The following is a 20,684-nucleotide window of genomic DNA, read 5'->3' on the forward strand; positions in this document are numbered from 1 at the left end:
ATACACAAGTCTTAATATCAATGCTATATTTCTGAGAGTTTAATCAAATAATTTTATGCATTTTAAGAACATGTTTCCTTGGTTAAGGACTTCAGTGCTTTAAGAGGTAACGAGCTTCATTTACCCCATGTGGAAACCCGAACAAGAAAAAACAAATGCAGACCCTTGAATGGAATGCTGAGTCACAAGGATGGGCAGAACACGTTGAATAAAGAGAGGTATACTTGGGAAAGAGAAGAATGAGGAGTCCCTTAATACCAGTGAAATGAAAGTATTGGGTCTAAAATTATTAGCAAGCTGGGGTGAGCAGAGAACAGCAACAAGAGAAAGATGTATTCAACCCAGAGACCTGCAATGCAAGGTACAGGAGGTAATAGCAAACATATCTAACACCTGTAGCGCTATCTTATTAATAGCTATTGAGATCTGCTGGGACCGTGTGAGTTACACACGGTACATCTAGTCAAGCAATGAAAGATATGAAGAGAAAATATTCAATAAGTGCTAGTTGTTTCTCTCCCTCCTCAACACGCACCCTTTCCTTGCTTGATTTCCTACAGTAACGTTTCGTGCCCTTTAAGTTTCGCAGGTGTCAGATGACACTTCAGACCAAACCACTGTCAATGCGCTCATTCTCCACGGACAGTGGCCAGATGACCGCAAGTGGGTTCAGTTGGGGAAAAGGTTAGTGAGGATCCAAGGTCAATGCTGCAGTGTGAATAGAAATGACCAGTGGTCCCCGAAGGGTCAGTGAACTGGTCAGTGAACTGAATTCTGTGCATCTGCATGTTTCCTCTTAGGCAGACTGGACAGTAGATGTTTCCCTCAAAGCTTTGGCAGCTGCAGGGATTACCCTTCTTTACTCTCTTTCAGGACCACCCCCAGGGCTGCAATGCTGCTGCTGCAGTTCGCTTCTGGGATGGGGCAGTGCTTGGCGAATCAGCTGTTGTTTCTCCTTTTCCTCCTCCTCTTTCTTTTCCTCCTTTCTCTCTCCCCCTGATGGCCTTTTGGGAAACGTGAACTATGGGGAAGAAAGAAATCCTGACAGGAGTCTGACTCACGTGCACGCAGACTCAGGCACTCTGTGCAGGGTCGGTGTGGAGTGACGATTTTGTGTGAGGCCAGTCAGTATTATGTCTGTTATTTCCTAACCAGTCGTCAGCTGGTCTGTGCGTAGGGAGAGAAGGTGTCAAATCATCTGAGGCCAGGAGCCAAGCAAGAGAGCTATGAGAAAAGGCATTCATGACCCCGCTCACCAAATACAAACATCAACTCAAAGTGGATTAAGAATTAAACATAAGACCCCAAACTGTAAAGCTTTTAGAAGAAAACATAGGGGAAAAGCTCTATAGCATTGGTGTGGGCGATGATTACCTGGATATGGCACCAAAAGCAGAGGTAAGAAAAGTGAAAATAGACTAATGGGATCGCATGAAACTAAAACGCTACTGCACAGCCAAGGATGCAATCAACAGAGTGGAGAGGCAGCCTGCGGAATGGGAGAAAGTATTCGTAAGTCACACATCTGACAAGGGGTCACTACCCAAAATACATAAGGAACTCAAACAATGGCAAGATAACAAATAACCTGATTGAAAAATGGGCAAAGGGCCTGAATAAACAGTCTTCAAAAGAAGACATACAAATGGCTAACAGGTACGTGAAAAAATGCTCAACATCACTAATTTTCAGAGAAGTGAAGATGAAAACCACAATGAGATATCACTTCACACATTTCGAATGGCTTTTGTAAAATACATAAATAAATAAATACAAGATGTGCTGGCAGCAATGTGCAGAAAAAGGAACTCTTGCACACTGTTGTGGAAAGGTAAATCAGCAGCCTTTATGGAAAACGGTATGGAGGTTCCTCAAAAAATTAAAAGTAGAATTACCATATGATCCAGCAATTCCATCTCTGGGTAAATACCCTAGGAAATGACATTGTTTTGTTGAAGAGAAATTTGCATTCTCATGTTCATTGCAGCACTATTCGTAGTAGCCAAGATATAGAATCAACCTAAGTGCCTATCAGTCAATGAATGGATAAAGAAAATGTGATATATATACATAATTCAGCCTTAAAAGAGGAGGAAATCCTGTCATTTGTGACAACATGGATGAACCTGGAGGACATTATATCAAGTGAAATAAGCCAGGCACAAAAAGACAAGTACCTAAGGATCTCACTTATATGTGTAATCTGAAAAAGTCAAACTCATAGGCACAGAGAGTAGAATGGTGGTAACCAGGGGTTGGGAAGTGGAGGGTTGGGAAGATGTAGGTCAAAAGATACAAAATTTCAGATAGACGGGAAGAATAAGTTGAAGAGATCCATCCTACAATGTGGTGATTATAGTTAGTAACAATGTATTGTATCTTGAAAACAGCTAAGAGAGTAGATTTTAAGTGCTCTTGCCACAAAAAATGATTTTTTTTCTGAATTAGTGCGTACGGTAATTAGCTCGATTGAGCCATTCCACAATGTATACATATTTCAAAATATGTTGTGCATGATAAGGATTTAATATATACAAGTTTTATTTGTTAATTAAAACAGGCACAAAAGAAAAAGAAAAGGCATCCACACGGGTGTCCCCTGGTGGGAGAAGGTCGCTTAGTCTCCAGTGCGATGACTAGAAATGAGGGATTGAAGACCCGCAGGTCTGCAACAGAGTGGGAACAGCAGCTGCAGCTTCAGCTGGGAAGGGCGAGGCCCATTTCCTGGCAATGGGTCCTGGTGACAGGTCCAGCCTGGTGACAGGCCGCCAGAGCGGAGTGGTGTGGATGGGGACAGTGAAGGCAGGGAGTGAGAGCTGGCCAGGAGCACACGGGATGCTTGGCACTGAGAGGCAGGGTTTTATTTTTTATTATTATTATTTATATATTTATTTATTGAGACAGAGTCTCTCTTTGTTGCCCAGGCTAGAGTGAGTGCCGTGGCGTCAGCCTGGCTCACAGCAACCTCAAACTCCTGGGCTCAAGCAATCCTGCTGCCTCAGCCTCCCGAGTAGCTGGGACTACAGGCATGCGCCACCATGGCCGGCTTATTTTTTCTATATATATATTAGTTGGCCAACTAATTTCTTTTATTTATAGTAGAGACGGGGTCTCGCTCTTGCTTAGGTTGGTTTCCAACTCCTGACCTCGAGCAATCCGCCCGCCTCGGCCTCCCAGAGAGCTAGGATTACAGGCGTGAGCCACCGCGCCCGGCCAAGGCAGGGTTTTGATTGTCGGGGCTTGTGGAGATTTTATAGGTGGGGCTAAAGTCAGAGACCGCTGTGATTATAACCCACATGTCACGACTGCAACTTTCCAGTCTGGCCTGTGGGATGGGCACTATTTCTGGCTTGGTTGGGTGCTGCTGTCTCTAATCCTTTAGATGCCTCACCCCCAAGCTTCACGCAGTTTCCTCACATGCTGGTCAGAGCTCTGCAGATTCTTGCAGGGCCCCTCTGCGCACTGCGCATTCTGTCCTGGGCGTCTCTGTGCTCATCAGCGCTCCATCACGTCACTGTAGCCGCCTGGGTCTCCCTGGATGCTCGCTCTGTCTCCTCTACTCGGGGAGCCCAGGGGCTCTGCCTGGGGGCTCTGCCTGCTGCACCCAGCTTTGAGCTCCCTTAGACAGGAGGGGCACCTTGTTGGCTTCCCCTCTCTCAGGGATCTCCCTCTCTCATAGCTAGATTCCAGATTCCAGTGTCTTGGAAATCCTTGCTTCATGTTATTTTCTCTTTTGTCTTGCTGTTGTTACTTTAGGCAGGAGGGTAAAATTCATTCCCCAGGACTCCATCTTTTCCAGAGGCAAAAGAGACCATGTTGAACTTGAACAAAGTCTAGCCCCAGTGCATGCCTCACCCCACATCACTCCCCAAAGCGCACCGGCAGGCGGGGACCCTCTCTCTGCTAACGAATATCTGTCCACCCAATCCCGGTCAACACCCAGTCGCCCGCTCAGGCTGTTCCTGGCCTCCGGCCGCGGTGCCCTGGGCTCCGTGGGCCCCTGCGTTGTGCTGACCCCAGGCTTGTCAGCACCACGAGGGAAGCCTGCTGGGGACTCTGCCAGCACCAGCTCAGTGAGGGAATGAGTGACAAGGCACAGCTCCGCCATCAGCTGAGCCTTTTGCAGACTGGACAGGAGACAGTCTGGGAAGGAAATGAGCTGTTTTAAGTCTGGCAAATTTACCCTGGAAGAAATTCTCTTTGGGAGCCACAGTCTCTGGATTGGCTGACCAAGTTCAGGGAGCTCCGCCTATGAAAACAGAGTGACATTTTATAGACAAGATTTTGTCCTTTTTTTTTTTTTTTTTGGCCCCGTCTGAGTCCCATTCCTTCCCATCCATCACTCCTGGTTCCCTGTCTGCCTGTCTGACCTCCCTTCTGGGCAGGCTGGGCCTGGGGGCAGAGTGGGGAGGCGCGTGGGACTGAGGAGGGTGATCGGAGGAGCGCAGACCCAGGGCGCCGTCAGCCAAGTGCAGGGACGAGTGTGCAGTTCTGTAAAGAGCCTAGGGAAGAGCGCAGGGCTGTGGGAAAAGACAAGAGAGCTCAAGAAATAAGAAGGTGCTGCTCTGGTTCCATGCCCCAAACTGTCTCTGAGACAAGCTGGTGGAGCCACCTTCTCCAGCTCCCAGGGAGGCTGGCTCCTGTCAGAGATGACAGGGAACCCCTTCCCTCCTTCCATCCTTGCGGAGGGTCCCAGCCATGGGCTGGCTGCAGCCACGGCTGGGCCTTCAGACCAGAGCACGAAAAGTTGAGCCCGTTTCCTGCTTGGCCCTGGTCAGACCCCGCCCTGTCCAGATGTTCAAGGGCTTTGCCCTCCAGGCCACTCCTTGGAGGCTCTTCACACTTTGTTTTTACTGTCACACAGGACATAAAACAGTACCATTCTTTTTTTTTTTTTTTTTTAAGCATGTCAGCATTTAATGAACCTCCCTCCATATGGCTTCAAGCCACCAAGACACAAGCTCCCCCAACACCCTTAATCTTCTCCTCAGCTCTTCTGCTGAAAAACTTGGCCTTCACGATGACTGGCTGCGTTGGGAGCTTTCCCTTCCCCAGAACTTTGTAGTAGCCCGATCGCACCACATCGATAATGGCAGCAGCTCCAGTCTTGTTTTTGGCAGCATTTACCCGTGTCTGCTCACTGACCAATGTCCACAATTTATCAAGGTTGACAGTTGGGCACAAACTCTGGTTCCTCTTTAAGTGGTAATGCCTCATACCAAATTTCCCAAAGTAACCTGGGTGATATTTGTCAAAGTTAATCCTGTGGCGACGCATGCCACCAGCATTTCCTCGGCCTCCTGGGTGCTTCCGGCGCTTGCCGATGCGGCCGTGGCCGTGGCTCACGTGGCCCCGAAGCTTCCGGGTCTTCCTCAGTCTGGATGGCATGGCGGCAGCTGAAACGAAAAAGGCAACAGTCCCATTCTTTATGTCACTGAACTCACGTCAGGACACCCCCTGTCACGGCCCACCAGCAACATTGATCTTGGTAGTCCAGTGTCCTTAGGTTTAAAGCACTGCTGATTTGGTTAACATTCAGCCAAATTCAGACCCGACCTCTGCCCCTCCTCCCGTCGTTCCCTCTGGTGTGATGTAAGTTCTTGGAGTGTGTCCCTGTGTTGTCCTGGCTTTGGAGGATGCCTGCAGGTCCAGGCCCGGCCGAGCTCCAAGAAGGCAGGGTGCAGCAGTCACCTGGGCTGCAGGCATTGCCGCCACCAGCCCGCGGACTCGTCCCACCTCAGCTGCCATGGAAAATCCGGGTCCCCGCATCATCCCCTCAAGAGCCAAGCCCTGGTGGTGGCACCTGCTTGGCCACACCAGGGCCACATGCCCACCCTATGGGAAAGGGACTATCTGCTCCCCCTGATACCACCTGTGGCTTTGGAGGTAGAGCTGCCTCCCTTCTGTCTTGAGAAGAAGTAGGAGAAAGGTTTGGCTTCTGAGAAGCCAAAATAAGAAACATGCTCCAGGACCAGAGAGGGCCTGACCAGGCTACCACCCCGTCTCTCTCAGGTCCACAGAAAGAGAAAAAACCCAGCACATTCTCTACACCCCCTGTGGAAGGATGCAGGCGGCGGCTGGGGGTTCTGAGGTAGTGTGCCTGCCAGAGGTTGCACTGAGCAGGCGTGGTCGGTGAGGCCCAGGGCGGGCGTGGCTGAGTGTCAGAGGCAGCCTCGCCTGCTGGGGAGACGCCGGCTTCTTGCGGCAGCGCTGACCATGAGTTGCGCCAACTGCAGACACTTAGTCATGGCATCTGCAAGGGCAGAGGCCAAAGGCCAGAGGTCTCCTGGCCTCCAAATGAGGACTGCCACGTGCTCCTGTTCATTTCTTGGGCCTTCTCCATTACCCTGCCAATAGATATCTTTCCTGCATAGTTGGCCATAGCTTTTTTGTTCGAAACCAAGAACCTGATAAACACGTTGCCTAAGTGTGCCGGGCCACCGGCTCTGCTCTGGCGCTCCCGTGTTGCCGCAAGGCCACCTAAGCCATCACCTCCGTCCAGAGTTTCAGACAGGAAGTGCAGCAAGGAAGCCAGTGAGGACCTGGAGGACAGGGCCACCCCTGAGGCCTCCCACCACAGCCACGGGGGCTGTCGAGCCCAGCGACCTTGGCTAGAGGGCAGAGGGTAACCTGCAGCCCACCTTCTCCCTGGCCAAGCCCACGCCTGTGCAGAAGTGGTGAACCAGGGAGAGCTGCTTCATTAATAGGGAGGGACGTTTCAAAAAAGATGAGGACAGAGATGGAAAATAAAAATGCTATTTCTTCTTTCTTGTTTTCCATCGTCCCCCTGCTCTGGTCTCAGGTTGGGTTTGGTGTGACCAGCGCTCCTGGGTCAGTCAGCTGCTGCTGGTGTCAGCTTCACCCTTAATGACCCGAGGCTGACCCTGAGGGGTGGGCAGAGGGCCTTGCTGAAGGAAAAGCTGAAACCCAGGCCTCAGGATGAGAAGGCCTCCCCACCGATCTAGCTGGAATGCAAACGCCTGAAAGGAAGAATCAGAGGAGGGAGGCTGCTTTGTTCTCTGCAGAGCCTCTTCCAGCCGAAGGGGCTTTCGGTTCCCCGTTAGCAGCCTCCCGAAACACCAAACCCCCAGGAATCGCTTTTACTGCATCAGAAAATGATTTACTCTCTGAAGTTAATGATCTGGAACAATAGATTGGCCTTGGTCAAAAATCAATTTTTATTATTTGAAGAAGGGGCTGGATAAAGTCTCCCGTTCATTATCAGACCCGCAGACAATCCTAAATTACAGCCATTCAAGGACAGAGCCTCACTTGGGCGGTGGTTTGGGCACATTTGCAATCTTTTTGCTTTAATTAATTCTTTTTTTTTTTTTTTTTGATACAGCGTCTCACTTTGTTGCCCAGGCTAGAGTACCGTGGCGTCAGCCTAGCTCACTGCAACCTCAAACTCCTGGGCTCAAGCAATCCTCCTGCCTCAGCCTCCAGAGTAGCTGGGACTGCAGGCACACACCACCATGCCCGGCTAATTTTTTGTGTATATATATTAGTTGGCCAATTAATTTCTTTCTATTTATAGTAGAGATGGGGTCTCACTCTTGCTCAGGCTGGTTTCGAACTCCTGTCCTTGAGTGACTCGCCCACCTCGGGCTCCCAGAGTGGTAGGATTACGGGCATGAGCCGCCGTGCCCCACCTGCTTTAGTTAACTCTTAAAGCTCAAATCTATACATGGTGATGACTTGTGCAACTCTCACTTGAAATAAACCAGCTAGATTTGGTTTCTACCTAGAGAAGAGTGGTGGGCACTCTTGCATGCAGTTCTGAGTGAACGGCGATTAAGTGGGCTGTTTGTTTGCTCCCTCATGCAGGGATAGACCGGGTTGGCACAGCATTCACAGCAATGAGCTGCCCTTGCTCTTGCAAGGCAGCTGGAACTCGTCCCGGGACTCACAACTGCAGTTTACTGGGGTTCACATCACAGGTGAGGAAGAGGAGGTGTGGGCGGCTCCCACATACCAGAGGAGGAGGTGGAAACCCAGAGCAAGGTGGCAGGCCGGCCAGAGGCCAGAGCCAGGACTTCAGTTGTTGTGGCTGGTACTTTCTGCCTTATCATGGCTCAAAGCGCCTCAGAGTCTGGCTTCGACCTTTACTCCCTGCTTGGCCTCTCCTGTTGCAACCCCAGCGCCATCACTCCCCAGGGCTTCCAGCAATCGATCATTTGCACTTTGGTTTCTTCACTCCTCCTCCCCCCACCTGCTGGGACTGTCTCAGCTCTTTTGCTTTAAGCCTGGAGCATTTGTCACCCTGTCAAGGCCTTTGGTCTCCCTCCTACCTGGGCAGCATGGGTGACCCCTCCTGTGCCCCCACAGCCCCTGTGTGCACCTGCATGGGAGGGACTGTCCCAGGGCCATGCTCCTCTTTCCCTACAAGGCTCTGACTTCTCTCTGTGTTCCCGGAGCTCGGGGCAATCCCTGGCCCACCCTGGGGAGCTGCTTCAGAAATAGACAGTGAATTTGGTTGACGTTGGAAGCAGCATGGTTTTATTTACATTTATTGTAAGCCATGAGACTAAGCTGTCTTTCAATAAAACTCATTTCTGAGAATGATAGTAATTTGTTTGTTTGTTTGTTTCAAGATTGAGAATTGAATCCTCTCAATTGTGAGCACTAACCCCAAAGCCTCATTGAATATCGGCTACTCTGAATAATCAATCATAATTTGAAGTTTAATTTTTGAAAATAGAGTTTCTTTTAAGAAAAACCAAATGAATGAAATAGATACTGTCTATTGAGGAGTTCCCTAAACAATAGTAGAAAATAATCTTTCAATTTCAGTTGACCGTAAACTTTATGTGAGTCCCTGTGTGACGTTACTGCTGGGATATGCCGTGAATGCAGACTGCATTAGGAGGAATAGAAACATTTTGGTGGTGGAGACTTTCATCTCTTTTACTTTACCTACAAAAAATATCTGCTGTGTGGTAGGCAGAATAATGCTTCCCCCACCCAAGATCACCATGCCCCAATTCTGAGAAGCAGTAAATATGTTACCTTACCGGGCAAAAGAGACTTTGCAGGTGTGATTAAGGCTAAGGAATTTGATGGGGGAGGTGGTCCTGGATTATCTGTGTGGGCCCAACCTCGGCACAAGTCCCTAAAGGCTGAGAACCTCCCGTGGCTATGGTTGGAGAGACCAGAACATGGAATAAGGGTCAGGGAAGATGGGAAGATGGATGTTGCTGGCTTTGGAGATGGAGGGAGAAGTCACGGTCAAGGAATGTGGGAAGCCTCTAGAAGCTGAAAAAGGCAGGGAAATAGGTTCTTCCCTCGAGCTTCCACGAACGGATGGCAGCCCTGTTGGCATCTTGGTTTTGGTTCAATGAGACCCGTGGTGGACTTCTGACCTAAGGAACCATAGGATAATAAATGTGTGTTGTTTCAAGCCACTAACTTTAGTAATTTGTTATAGTAGCAACAGTGAACTCATATTGCTCTTATTAAATATTAATAAGTCAATTATCATGAGAGCAAACAAACAAAACCAAAAACATACTCAGGGAAAGAATAAATGGATCTTTTCTGAGCCGCTGCCCGGAGCCCTCAGCACACACTCACCTTGGCCTTTTCCGAATTTCAGCTTTTTGTTATTTGTGCTGTTTGAGCAGCCTGAGATCATGGGCCATTGTGTGTGGTTATAGCTGATCTCCTGGTCAAATACAAACTCTGTCCTTCCCCCACGGGGCTCAGTCCTCGGGACCACAGCTCAGGGCCTCAGATGATGTCTCTTTTTTCTGGATGCCCCTGGAAAGGCGCTCACGCCTCGTGAGCGTGCTCTGAACGGGCCCAGGCCCCCCAGCACATGCTCACGATGAGGCAGTGTCCATATTCCCAGTCCCAGTGCTGGTGGCTGGTCACTCCCATGGCAGAGGCAGGACCTCAGCCTCCCGTGTGCGCCTAGAGATCGTGGAGTCGCTAGGCAAAGTCGGATGAGTCCTCAGCCGGCCCACTCATTTTCTTCTGCTCGAGTGTCCTTGCTGAGTCCTTTCTAGCTGTTTCTTGAGAGAGGCCCCTCCGCTCCCTGCCGTCCTTGGGTTTTTATAGAGCCCCAGTTTCCACCCTGGCTGCAGCTTCCAGAGCTCTCCCAAAGGCAGCGCTCCCCAAGGTGTCCTCCACTGCGTACCTCCCATCTTCCTGAATGAAGGCGGGCCCTGCGCCAGGAAGAAACGGGGCCCTGGTTCCCTGCCACCTTTTCATCTGGGCCCCGGGGCAGCTCTGCCTTTGTCTGAGCCTCACCGTGTGCTCATGAAGCAACTCTCAGCTTTTACTTGTGTCACTCTGTCCCTGCAGGGCAAGCTAGAGCCACGCATCAAGCCAGCATTCATTTCTTCATCTCTGTTTTTCTGTCTTGCCTAGAAACCCATGTGCCAGCTTAGGCAAATAGGTCCCGGGACAGGGGAGGGCCTTCTGCGGAGGGAGGAGGGAGCTGGCTTGACCCTGGATCCCAGCTCGGGTGTGGCGAGGACCCAGGCTGCTGTGCGCAGCGCATGCCTGCAGCTTCTGATCCTGAGACGCTGATTCCATGGATCCTTTGAGTTTCTTTATTTAAACCTTTTTTTCTCTTATGCTTGAGACCCACGTATGAGATTATTAGACGCAAATAAATTGTGCCAGGAAGAAAATGCCAGCTGGAGTCTACAAGTGACACTGGGAGGAGGGCCAAAGGACGGCCACACTGGAGAGGCTGGCCAGGCTGGGAGGGAAGCGTGTGGGGTCGGCGCCAGGTGGGCAGATGTGAAGTGAGGGGCAGGTGTGTGGAGTCAGCTGGTCGAGAACGAGCAGGTGGCCCCAAATTCCCAGAGTGGGCTCCATGTCATGGTGGCCACCCACCTCCATGGACCTGGTGGCCTGCCTTGTGAGTGCACTGAAATTTCCTGTAGACCCTACTTGGCGGTGTCCCAAGTGGCTCTCTTTGCCTGTCGCTTGGCCATCGTGCCTGTGTCTTCAACGCTGTCTCCAGGCTCTCTTTGAATCTGTTTTTTCTTCTTTATCACCAGTGCATCCTGTGCCCACTGTCTTTGCTCACCTCTCTTTTCAGTGGGACGGAATCTTGCCTCCTTGGGACACTTTATTGTGTCTGAGCCTCTCTTCATTAGTTGTGTACATTATCTCCTTCTTCATGAAAATCCTACGAGATGGGTAGGGGAGATTAAATGACCGGCCCAAGGAACACAGCTGGCGACGGCAGACTGAGGACACCCTCAGCCCGACAGCGCAGGCTGTGTGCCACCCCTGCTCCACTGTCACTGTCACTGACAGTGACCCTTTCCTGCTCCCATCCGGTGAGGCACGGACACACTTCCAGCCACTGTCCTTATAGATGGGGGCATATTAATAAGGAGAAGAGTTCACAGGACCATGCAGCAGTTGGTTCCTTTTATAGGAAAATCAGACCTTTAGAAAGACACCTGCCACAGGTGTGGGGGGTGGGTGATGGGAGGTGCTAATCAAAAAAGAAATTTAAATAAGAAGAAATGTTTAGTGTATGTTTGAACACGGCATCTACTAGCTGTCAGGCAGTGGAGGGTGAGCTAGGTTGGTCCTACACACTTCATGGACAGCTGTAAGGATTTAGCCAAGGAGTTTTGACCTGTGATATGACGCTTAGTGCACAGCAACAGGACGTATGACAGGCCTCATCCCTTTATTTTCTTAATCAGATTTAGTTTGCTCTGAGACCTCACCTGTCTGGCTGGCAGGATACCCAGGAGCAATTATTAATGAGACTTCTTCCCCCTGCCATGGTATCATCAAAGGATTTGAAGCTTATCTGGTGTCAGAAAAATTGAAAGAGGACACAGGTCCCTCTTTCCCATGTGGTCATGATTGTTCCCCCGGCTGCCTAATGCAGCTGTGGAGTGACTGTCCTCTCCCTCTGACAAAAATACCTCCTCTCTACTGGCTTCTGCTTCCATCTTGAAAGTTCCCATGTTTATCCTCTCCTTTTATGGGAACAACTAAAGATTAATTCTCTTTAACGGGCCTAAACTACACACACACATAAATGCATTGCGCAAACACACACATAAACTTACGTGCATGGGCATGCTCTCACACACACACTCACACAAAACTCTTAAGTTCCTCTAAGAGTAGGGAGAGGGGAGGGTGAGGACAGCTCAGAGTTTAGACACAGGGCTGAACTCTCTTTCCCGGAGTGGAGATTGGGAAAGGAGATACTGACAATGGTTAGTTTCTTTTTCTTGTTTTTATTTTTGTTTTTAAGATATAGGATCTTGTTATGTTGCCCAGGCTGGTCTTGAACTCCTGGCTTCATGTGATCCTCCCGCCTTGGCATCCCAAGTGCTGGGATTATAGGTGTAAACCACTGTACCCAGGCTAGTTTCTTTCTTACTAACTCTCTTAGGTACAGAGCTAGCCTATGAGACAAGGGGAACCATCTAGAAATTTTGGGTAGCAAAGTAACAAGTTAATGCTGATCTTTGGGAAGATTTACTTGGCATTGCTCGTTCCCTGGTTTGCAGTGGCAGGAGAGGCGTCTGTCCCCAGTGCCTCGCACAGGGCCTGCCCTGCAGTCAGATCAGTGCACATTTATCCAGGCATGTGTGCGTAGAGCAACAGCAAACTATTTCAATGGTGCAGAAGGGAGATCAAATCCCTGAGCCATGGATGTGACAGTTTGAATGGAGACAAATTGTCCGACATGAAATTTCAGAGAGGTGAAGGGTCTTTGACCAGAAGTGAGGAGTGGGGGCTGCCATCTCTGTGTGGCCCCCACTGAAATGGGCTGCAATAGCAACGCTCCTGGCCTGCCCAGCACGACAAGCACTTACGGCTGGCAGGCGCCAGACCGGCTGCCTCCCAGAGACTCTTCCTGCCCTTGACTGCCTCTCGGTGTGGAGTCTGCGCCAGGCTTTGGCTCGCCGACACATGGAGTTGGGGAGCTGGGAGGGACCCGAGGAAATGGAAGACTGTGGGAATGAAGAGCCAGGCCTCAGCAGGGAGAGGCATTCTTGACCTTGTGGTCTAAGCTCCAGGCCCAGAGAGTTTTAGCAAGGACAGAGGACAGCTCTGATGCAGCAAGACCTGCTCCTGGACCCCAGACTGGTAGGGCACTTGAGGCTGGGGAGGACGGGCTCTCATGGGATGGCAGTCACAGCTGCACCTGGGAAGACCTGAGGTTCAGAGGTGAGGTGGGCTGACCCCTCTCAGAGTTTATGGGAGACTCTAGGATCCAGGGAGCCACGCTTCCACCGTCTCAGTGTGAATTCTCCCTCCTTGCATCCGTTGGCCGGCCCTTTTCCTGCAGCTCTTGCACTGGGTTCTGGACCAAGAATGGGGAATCGTCAGCTGTCTAGAGGGGGCTCTAGGGCTGTCACCAGAGGCTCTGGCCAAGGCAGTCTGGCTTCATGCTACTGGAGATTTAGCTGGAAATTGCTGGAGCCCACGGTCCTCTCTCTGCTTGGGCACGAAGGGGGCCTTTCAAGGGCCTCCTGACCAGAGCAGGTGCCACAAGTGCTCTGTGGCTACTGTCATTTGGTTTCACCAAGTTGGGGTGAAGTCCAGAGCTTCCCCCCTATGGGAAGCACCAGGGAGTCAGATGGCAAGAGGGACACACTGTATTCGCTTCCTGCCCGAGTGGCATCCCCTTCTCCCCCACTGGGCCCTCACATCTCCCTGAGGCACAGGGTATTTCTCCCCTAGACATCTAGAGGCCAGTTGTCATCCACATGGCATGTTGATTCCAGACTTGGGCACACACTCAGCTAGTGAGGGCACAAAGGCCATAAATAGGTCATTCTACCTTTGTAGAGGTAGAGGCTATGCTGAGCTTATGACCAATAATAAGAAGGATTTGCAACAAACAGAGTTGGTAGTGAAGCTAAGGGGGGAGGAATTTTTTAATCTGCCCCTGGCCTGATTATCTGGCTTTCAGAAAAGCTCCCAGTGGCCACAGATTTGCTTGGGGGCTTCTCTGGCTGCTGCTGTCAGCTCCTCCTCTTCCTCCATTTTCCTTCCTTCTCTGTCTCTCTCTCTGTCTGTCTGTCTCTTCTCCTTCTGCCCCTCTCTCTGCCCATCTCTTTTTCTCTCTCTTGCCCAGATAATTGCTTTAGAATTCCTTTGTTACTTCTGGGACTTCTTGGCCAGGTCACCAGGCCCACAGATACATAAAATTTAGGTGACTTGGGATCCCAGAAACATAATGGCGAGCTTATTCGTGGGGCTGGGCATTTAGAATACCCTGGAAGGGGACAGGGCTCCTGGATAGGACTTCACCAGAACCTCTCTGCCACCTGCCTTGCTGGGTGGGGGTGACAGGGTGTCCTGAGAGTAGTGGCTGGCTGTCACAGCTCTGTCCTTGCATGCCTTGTTCTCAGGCACAGAACATTCTCTGATATATCACCTTAATCTGGCCAACAAATCAGCAAATGAGGTGTTTTAAGAGTATAGTGAACATCTATATATCTGTCACCCAGATTCAACAATTGTTAACATTTTGCCAAATTTACTTCTTGCTCTATTTTTTTCCCCAAGCCATTTAGAAAGAAATTGCAGGCATCATAAAACTTCACCTCTAAATACTTCAGTATGTGTCTCCTAAAAATAAAGACCTGTCTCACATAACCATAATACTATTTTCATACCCAAGAAAATCCATAATACCCAATATCATTTAAAACCCAGTCCATATTCAAAAGTTCCCATTTATTCCTCAGAATTTTTTTAAAAAATCAGAATCGAATTAAGTTTCATGCATTGACATAACCGTGTTTTTTTTTTTAAGGATGTGGAAACCAAGGCGTTCTGCTTGCTGGAAGAGAATAAACTTGCCCAAGTCTGAATGTTCTGTTTGTATTAGAAGTTCCCAGGTCTGGTTTCACAGTCCAGTCACATTTCTAAAAAGAATTTTAGTTATCAATCCAGGGTTGCCACCATTTTAGCAAGCATTAAAAAAGAAACTGTCATGTAAAGTTTTCACTACCATTTAATGTAAAAAAAAATGACATTTTAATGCCCAAATCAAGGACATGGTTTCAGGATCTAGTACGGTCTTGCAGGCTCCCAGGAACCACAGGCTGGGAGGAGCAGCTTCCAGGCCACCAGACGGCTGAGCTGCCCAAGGAGCGCCCGAGGACCCAGTGGAGAGCAGGGAGCTGATCTGTGGGTGCTGGAGCCACCAAGCAGGGCCTGAGGACCTTAGGGATTTTCACGGGCATTACCGTCACTGCATGTCCTTGGTCCTCTGCAGGTGCAAATGTTGCCCCCCACCCATTCCCTCCACATTTTATTATGAAAATATTCAAACACACAGCAAGGGTGAAATCATTATTTGCAGTGAACGTTCATATTCCCACCACCTACATTTTGCTGTTACCATTTTACCTAATGGTTTTCGCCCGAGCCCAGCCCCGTCTGCGTCTCTGCTCCGTTCTGTGTGGCGGAGCCTGAGGACCCGGCGTGAGGGACTGGGGGACAGGTCGGCAAGTGCAACGGGCTCCTGACCCCAGGCTGAAACCACAGAGGTGGGGCCCTCTCTACACGGTGGGATTGGCTGGGGGCCCTGGGAGACTCCTCTGACCCTCAAGGCGTGGGGACGGTGCCTCCAGAGTTCTGTGTGGGGACTTTATAGAACCTCCCACCGGGCGGGGACCTTCCTCTGGCTCCCGTGGACCCCCGCAGTGAGCTCCAGGAGGGCCGGGTGGTGCCAGTCCTGAGCCAGCCCTCAGCGCCCTCGGCCTCTGCCCGGGCCCCGCGGCCTGTGGGCAGCGGGCAGCTGCCAGGACACGCACTGCCAGGAGCATCGCTCCTCGGGGCTGACCCAGGCCTGGTGCCAGACGGCTCCACCCCACAGCGCGCTCCAGGGGGAGGGCCTCGGTGCCCCAGAGCAGACACTGCACGGGGGGAGAAGCCTCACACACACATGTGTTCCGCACACACGCCAAACACACACCACATCACACATACAAGCCACACACACACTGCACACATCACACACCACCTACTACTCATATCACATACATACACCACACAACATATCACATGCCACACACACACCACATAGCACACACATAGCATATGTGCACACTACACACAAACTATATGCATACCAAACATATACCACATCACATACATATCACACCAAATATCACATAATACTACACACACAACACACATACTATACATACCTTATACACATACCACACTCACCATAATGCGCATCTCATACAGACCACACACAGTCCACATTACACACACAAACCACCTACACAGCACACACACCACAATATACCACACATACGTTACATGCCACACATACACACACAGAGTGTCTCTCTCTCCTTCCCACTTTGTCTTTCCCAGGGCCGACCTGTCCCCGTTGTGCGTTTTGTGGCACACACACATGCAAACCTAAGGGAGCAACTATAGGTGGCACATCTGAGCCTGAGACCAGTTTGCCTGTAGACCAGGGAGCAGACAGTGGCCTGAAGTTGGCAGTCAGTGACATCCAAAATCCTGAGTTAATCCGAGTAATCCGTGGGTACCAGAAAGGAGGGAGTTATTTTCTCTCTAATTTTTGAATTCAAGAGGGTGTCTGTTTCAGAAAATTGCACACACCCACAAACCAATAAATAGCCAAGGAGAGAACTAAAGCTACAGGCAACAGGAAAATATTTTGCTGAGGTAAATGCCAGAGAAAAACAACTTTTAAATATATCTTCAACCAGATTTTGTAAATGTATCTTTGTAAGTTACTGCCATCTTCATTAGCGAGTGTAACTAATGCTTTGGAGAAAGGCAGGGAAACTGTCATCTGGGAGAGAATACCAAATTTGTTAAAATGTTGCATGATGTTCTGGATATAAAAGCCATCCCTTATTTGGAGCAGAAATAAACATACAATTTGTCTTAACAGCGCATAAGCTTTTCTTTCTTCTTCTACTATATTGTATAAATTTGAAAAATTGGTTTCAAGAGGCTCTTTGGCATCAGCCCACTTGGAAGTTGTGTGCCTTCATGGGGCCCTGGTGCGGCCCTGGTCATTGTCACTCGCTTGGCTCCCCTCAGTCTGGCTCTCAGCGGCTGACGCTCCTCTGAGCTTCCTGTGTTCCTGGGGCAAGTGACGCTCTTGATCCCTGGGTCCCTTGCTCCAGTCTGGTGGGGGAGGCCTTGGTCCCTCCCCGGTGTCCACTGGAAGAAGACAAAAACAATGGGGGGTGCGGTCCTCAGGTCCCTTAGTGTTTTGCCCCTCCCACCCCTACCCCCCACCCCAGCAGGCCCTGGTCTGCCCTTCAGGTACAGTGGGCTAGGGACCTGCAGGAACTGCAGGTATCCTTGGGGTCTCCCGAGCATCTGGGAGGAGGTGGTTATCTGTGGGGACAGATATCTGGGGCTGGCAGGGAAGCAGGAAGCAGGGCTCTCAACAGGGAACTTTCTTAGAGCCAGTTCCTAGGGCCAGGGCCCAGCACTTGGCTTCTTCTTTTCTTTTGCTAGTGTGTGCCTGGTCCCCAAAAGCCACCTGTTCGGCTGCTTCTGGCCAAAGCTGAATGCAGCATTGTGTATTCTTGTTCCTGATGTGGCATTTCCTTATGGCTGGTGTTTGAAGGATGAAGAGACTTGGAAGCTGAAACTCTTGACTGCTTTGGAGTGGAAAAGAAATGATGTCATAAAAGCTGGAGTGATGAGGGTGTCTGGTCCAGACTAGGTCCTCAGTAAGCATCCGGTGAAGGTGGAGGATGGAGTGGTTTCCTCAGAGGCATTCAAAAGGAGCTACCTGTTTGCAGTCTCTGCCATCCTGAGGCCCTTTTTACACACCTACAGGGGCCATAAGATGGACAGTTCCATGGGACAAAGAGGCCACCTTTGTGTAGCAGCCTCCTCCAATGCCTTCGCTTCTGCTCTGAGCTCTGAGTCTGCTCCGTATGAAGGCTTCAGGGCATCAATGTAGAAAAGGGTTTGAGGGTTCATCGAGGGAGGGAATTTCCACACAAAGCAGGGGCATTGGCCTCACAGATTAACCCACCTGGCACCAGAGGGAAGAGGAAACATGGCTTCTGTAATTATGGAAGAGAAACTTTCCAGTCCAGGGAGGAAAGACATTTATGTTTAAATATATCCTGAATCATTGGGATGTATCTATCAAAAGGAGAAAATCTGCTGCCAGCCCATTATCTGATTCTGTGAGTGGAGCTAGGCTTCTTGTCTGGGCTGAAATGGAGACTGCTTCAGTTTAGAAATCTGGGCTGTGGAGGGACTGTGGTGAGCTTTTGCAGGAAAGGAATGTGCTTGTCACCATGCTCAGCTGAACACACCTGCCCTGTTCACCTAACACACCTGAGATGCAGGTTTGGTCAGAATTGGAAGAACTCCATCTACCTGGCAAAGGCTACACCTTTCCTTTAGCTTGGAGTCTATACCCAAAAAGTGCCAACGCTTAGTTGAGGCTCGAGCCTGGCTGAGCTGTCGTCTTCCTGTTCTCCTTGATGGGCCCAACCAATATGCAGCTGCACTGCAATTTGAGAATCTGGAACACATCAAAAGCCTGAGCCAGTTTTTTTTTTTTTTTCTTTTTAAAGGAAAACTTCCCAAGCTGCAAAATGAAGCCACTGATCTTGGCAGAGAAAGTGTGAATAAAGAGGTTTCTAACTGAAGGAAGAAATAGCTTTGAGTGATGTCTGCAAACTTCGGAGGAGGAGGGGAGAAGTGCAGATGTCTCTGGGGCAGCCATGGAACGCCACTGCCCTGGAGCGTCTACCGTCTTTCTGTCCCTGGCACTGGTGGTTCTCGTGTTGATGTCAGCTTGCTGCTCCACAAGGGAGTGATGTCATCTCATCTCCAGGCCTCAGAGATGCTGCGTGTCCGTGATTCAACAGGGCTAGTCAGCTAGTCACCCAACTACCCTCTTATTGGAATAGGGGCCAAGACCGTCACCAGACAGATAACTAGAGCCCTCTGTTCCCTTCTCGAGAGGTAGATGCCCTGCCTGTCTTTTCTTTCCTGAGCCGCCTTGACACCTGTTGTGGAGGGGTGGTTTCTAGGTAGCGTGGAGCCAGTGCTTTCTCTTTTTGAAGCTCATAGATGCCTGGGGAGGGCACGGGAGGAGGGACAGTCTCTGAGTAGTTGAGCTTGGCCAGTTGACAAAGCAGCCAGTCTCCAGTTTGAGAACTTCATCATCTAAATAGTTCTCAAATAACCCCTGTTATCCTTAGCCCCACTACACTGAGTTCAGGCTAGAACTTTTACAAAAAGTTTTATATAACTTAAGACTTTTTGGTTGCAAGTAACAGAAAGTAAACTTGCAACTGTAACAAAAAAAAAAAAAAAAAAAAAAAAGGAAAGGAAAAGAGTTTCAGACTGTCCTTCCTACCTCCTGGAATGCAAAGGAAGGGCTAAAGCTGGGCTTCAGGAAGGGAACAGGGACTGGGCAGTGCAAAGCCCAGATAGCCCTGGCTAGCAATAGCTCTTCTCTGTGCGCCTGTCTACCTTATTTCTTGCAGAACAGCTCCCTCTTATATGCTAGTCCACTGGCAGGTAAGCCCACCCGCTCCCCTCAGGCTCACAGGTTATGGACCTGTGACCCCAGGGAGATGGAATTAACCTTCTCTGGTTCCCAATGCCAAGTTGCCATGGATGGCTCACCTGCCAGCTCAGGCCAGGTTCCCAGGTGGGGCTGGGTCTGCAAAAGGGCCTTGGAAACCGGGTTTGCATCATCTCTCATTTCTGATTTCTGCACCAGCGCAGGTTAAGTAGCGCCTCTACTCCACGCAGATTCCCACTGAAGTGCTGAGGGGCTGGGCCCACGAATGTGCACTGCAACTCCCAGCCGGCCTCCAGCCTTCAGCCTTCGGCTCTGTTTCCTGCTCCCACAGTTCTCTCTCTGAGACCCAGTGAGCCCCCCCCCCCCCTCCGCTTGTGGACTCAGATGGCTCCATTTGCCAAAAGGAGGGACTCCCACCGCCTCCGCCCTGCAGGCTAGGCTAGCACTCCTGCTCTCAGCACCTTACCCCTGGCCTCAAACTAACTCTCTCTCTCTCTCTCTCTCTCTCTCTCTCTCTCTCTCTCTCTCTCTCTCTCTCTCTCTCTCTCTCTCGTGTGTGTGCGCGCGCGCTCCTGCTCCTGCTGTTGGCTTTGCACGAAATGCTGCCCTTTCTCTCTTCTGTCTCACCACTTCCCATCTTTCGGGAGCCTGGCTCAGACCCAACTGCTCATGGTCAACCTTCCCCAGGGGCGGGAGCTGCGCCCCCTGCCGTCAGTGCTGCTGGACACCGCGCAGGTCCCTGCCCCAATCCAACAGGTGGTCAGTGTCTCTCCCCGCCCGCAGCCCCGGGAATTTGTCCTCTAGGCCGGCCGTCCCCGTAGGAAGCGCCGATTAGGACTGTGGCAGGAATGAGGGAGCAGTCCGCGCAGCTGCTAGGTTCGCCTGTGATGCCCTGTGAAGGCAACCGACAAAGGGGGAGGGAGGCGGCAGTCTGCTGTCCCACCCGGGTTGTGCACTCCGCCCGGCACCGTCCCCTGCCAGGGCTGCACTCGGGCCAAGGCGGGCTAGGGGGTTTTCTGGAGCCCCCGGAGGTGACGTTTGTCGCTGTTTTAGGGCGGGACGTCGGTTCCGAGGCTGCCGGGCTGGACGCCGCAGACCGGCTGGGGAGTGAGGGGCTTCAGGCCGCAGCCTGGGCCTTCGCTGGGACTTCGGGGGACGCGAGGACCGCGCT

At 50.7% G+C, this 20,684-nt stretch overlaps 1 protein-coding gene across 1 annotated transcript; it reads right to left on the reverse strand.

Annotated features, from left to right (window-relative positions):
- Positions 1 to 4,881: 4,881 nt before the first annotated feature.
- LOC105871392 (large ribosomal subunit protein uL15-like) lies at positions 4,882 to 5,434 on the reverse strand. Its single transcript, XM_076010391.1, has one exon. The coding sequence runs from the start codon at positions 5,386 to 5,388 to the stop codon at positions 4,942 to 4,944; it is 447 nt and encodes a 148-aa protein (XP_075866506.1). The 5' UTR covers positions 5,389 to 5,434; the 3' UTR covers positions 4,882 to 4,941.
- Between the last annotated feature and the right edge of the window lie 15,250 nt (positions 5,435 to 20,684).

Source organism: Microcebus murinus, chromosome 14, assembly GCF_040939455.1.
Source record: "Microcebus murinus isolate Inina chromosome 14, M.murinus_Inina_mat1.0, whole genome shotgun sequence".
In the NCBI taxonomy this organism is placed as follows: Eukaryota; Metazoa; Chordata; class Mammalia; order Primates; family Cheirogaleidae; genus Microcebus; species Microcebus murinus.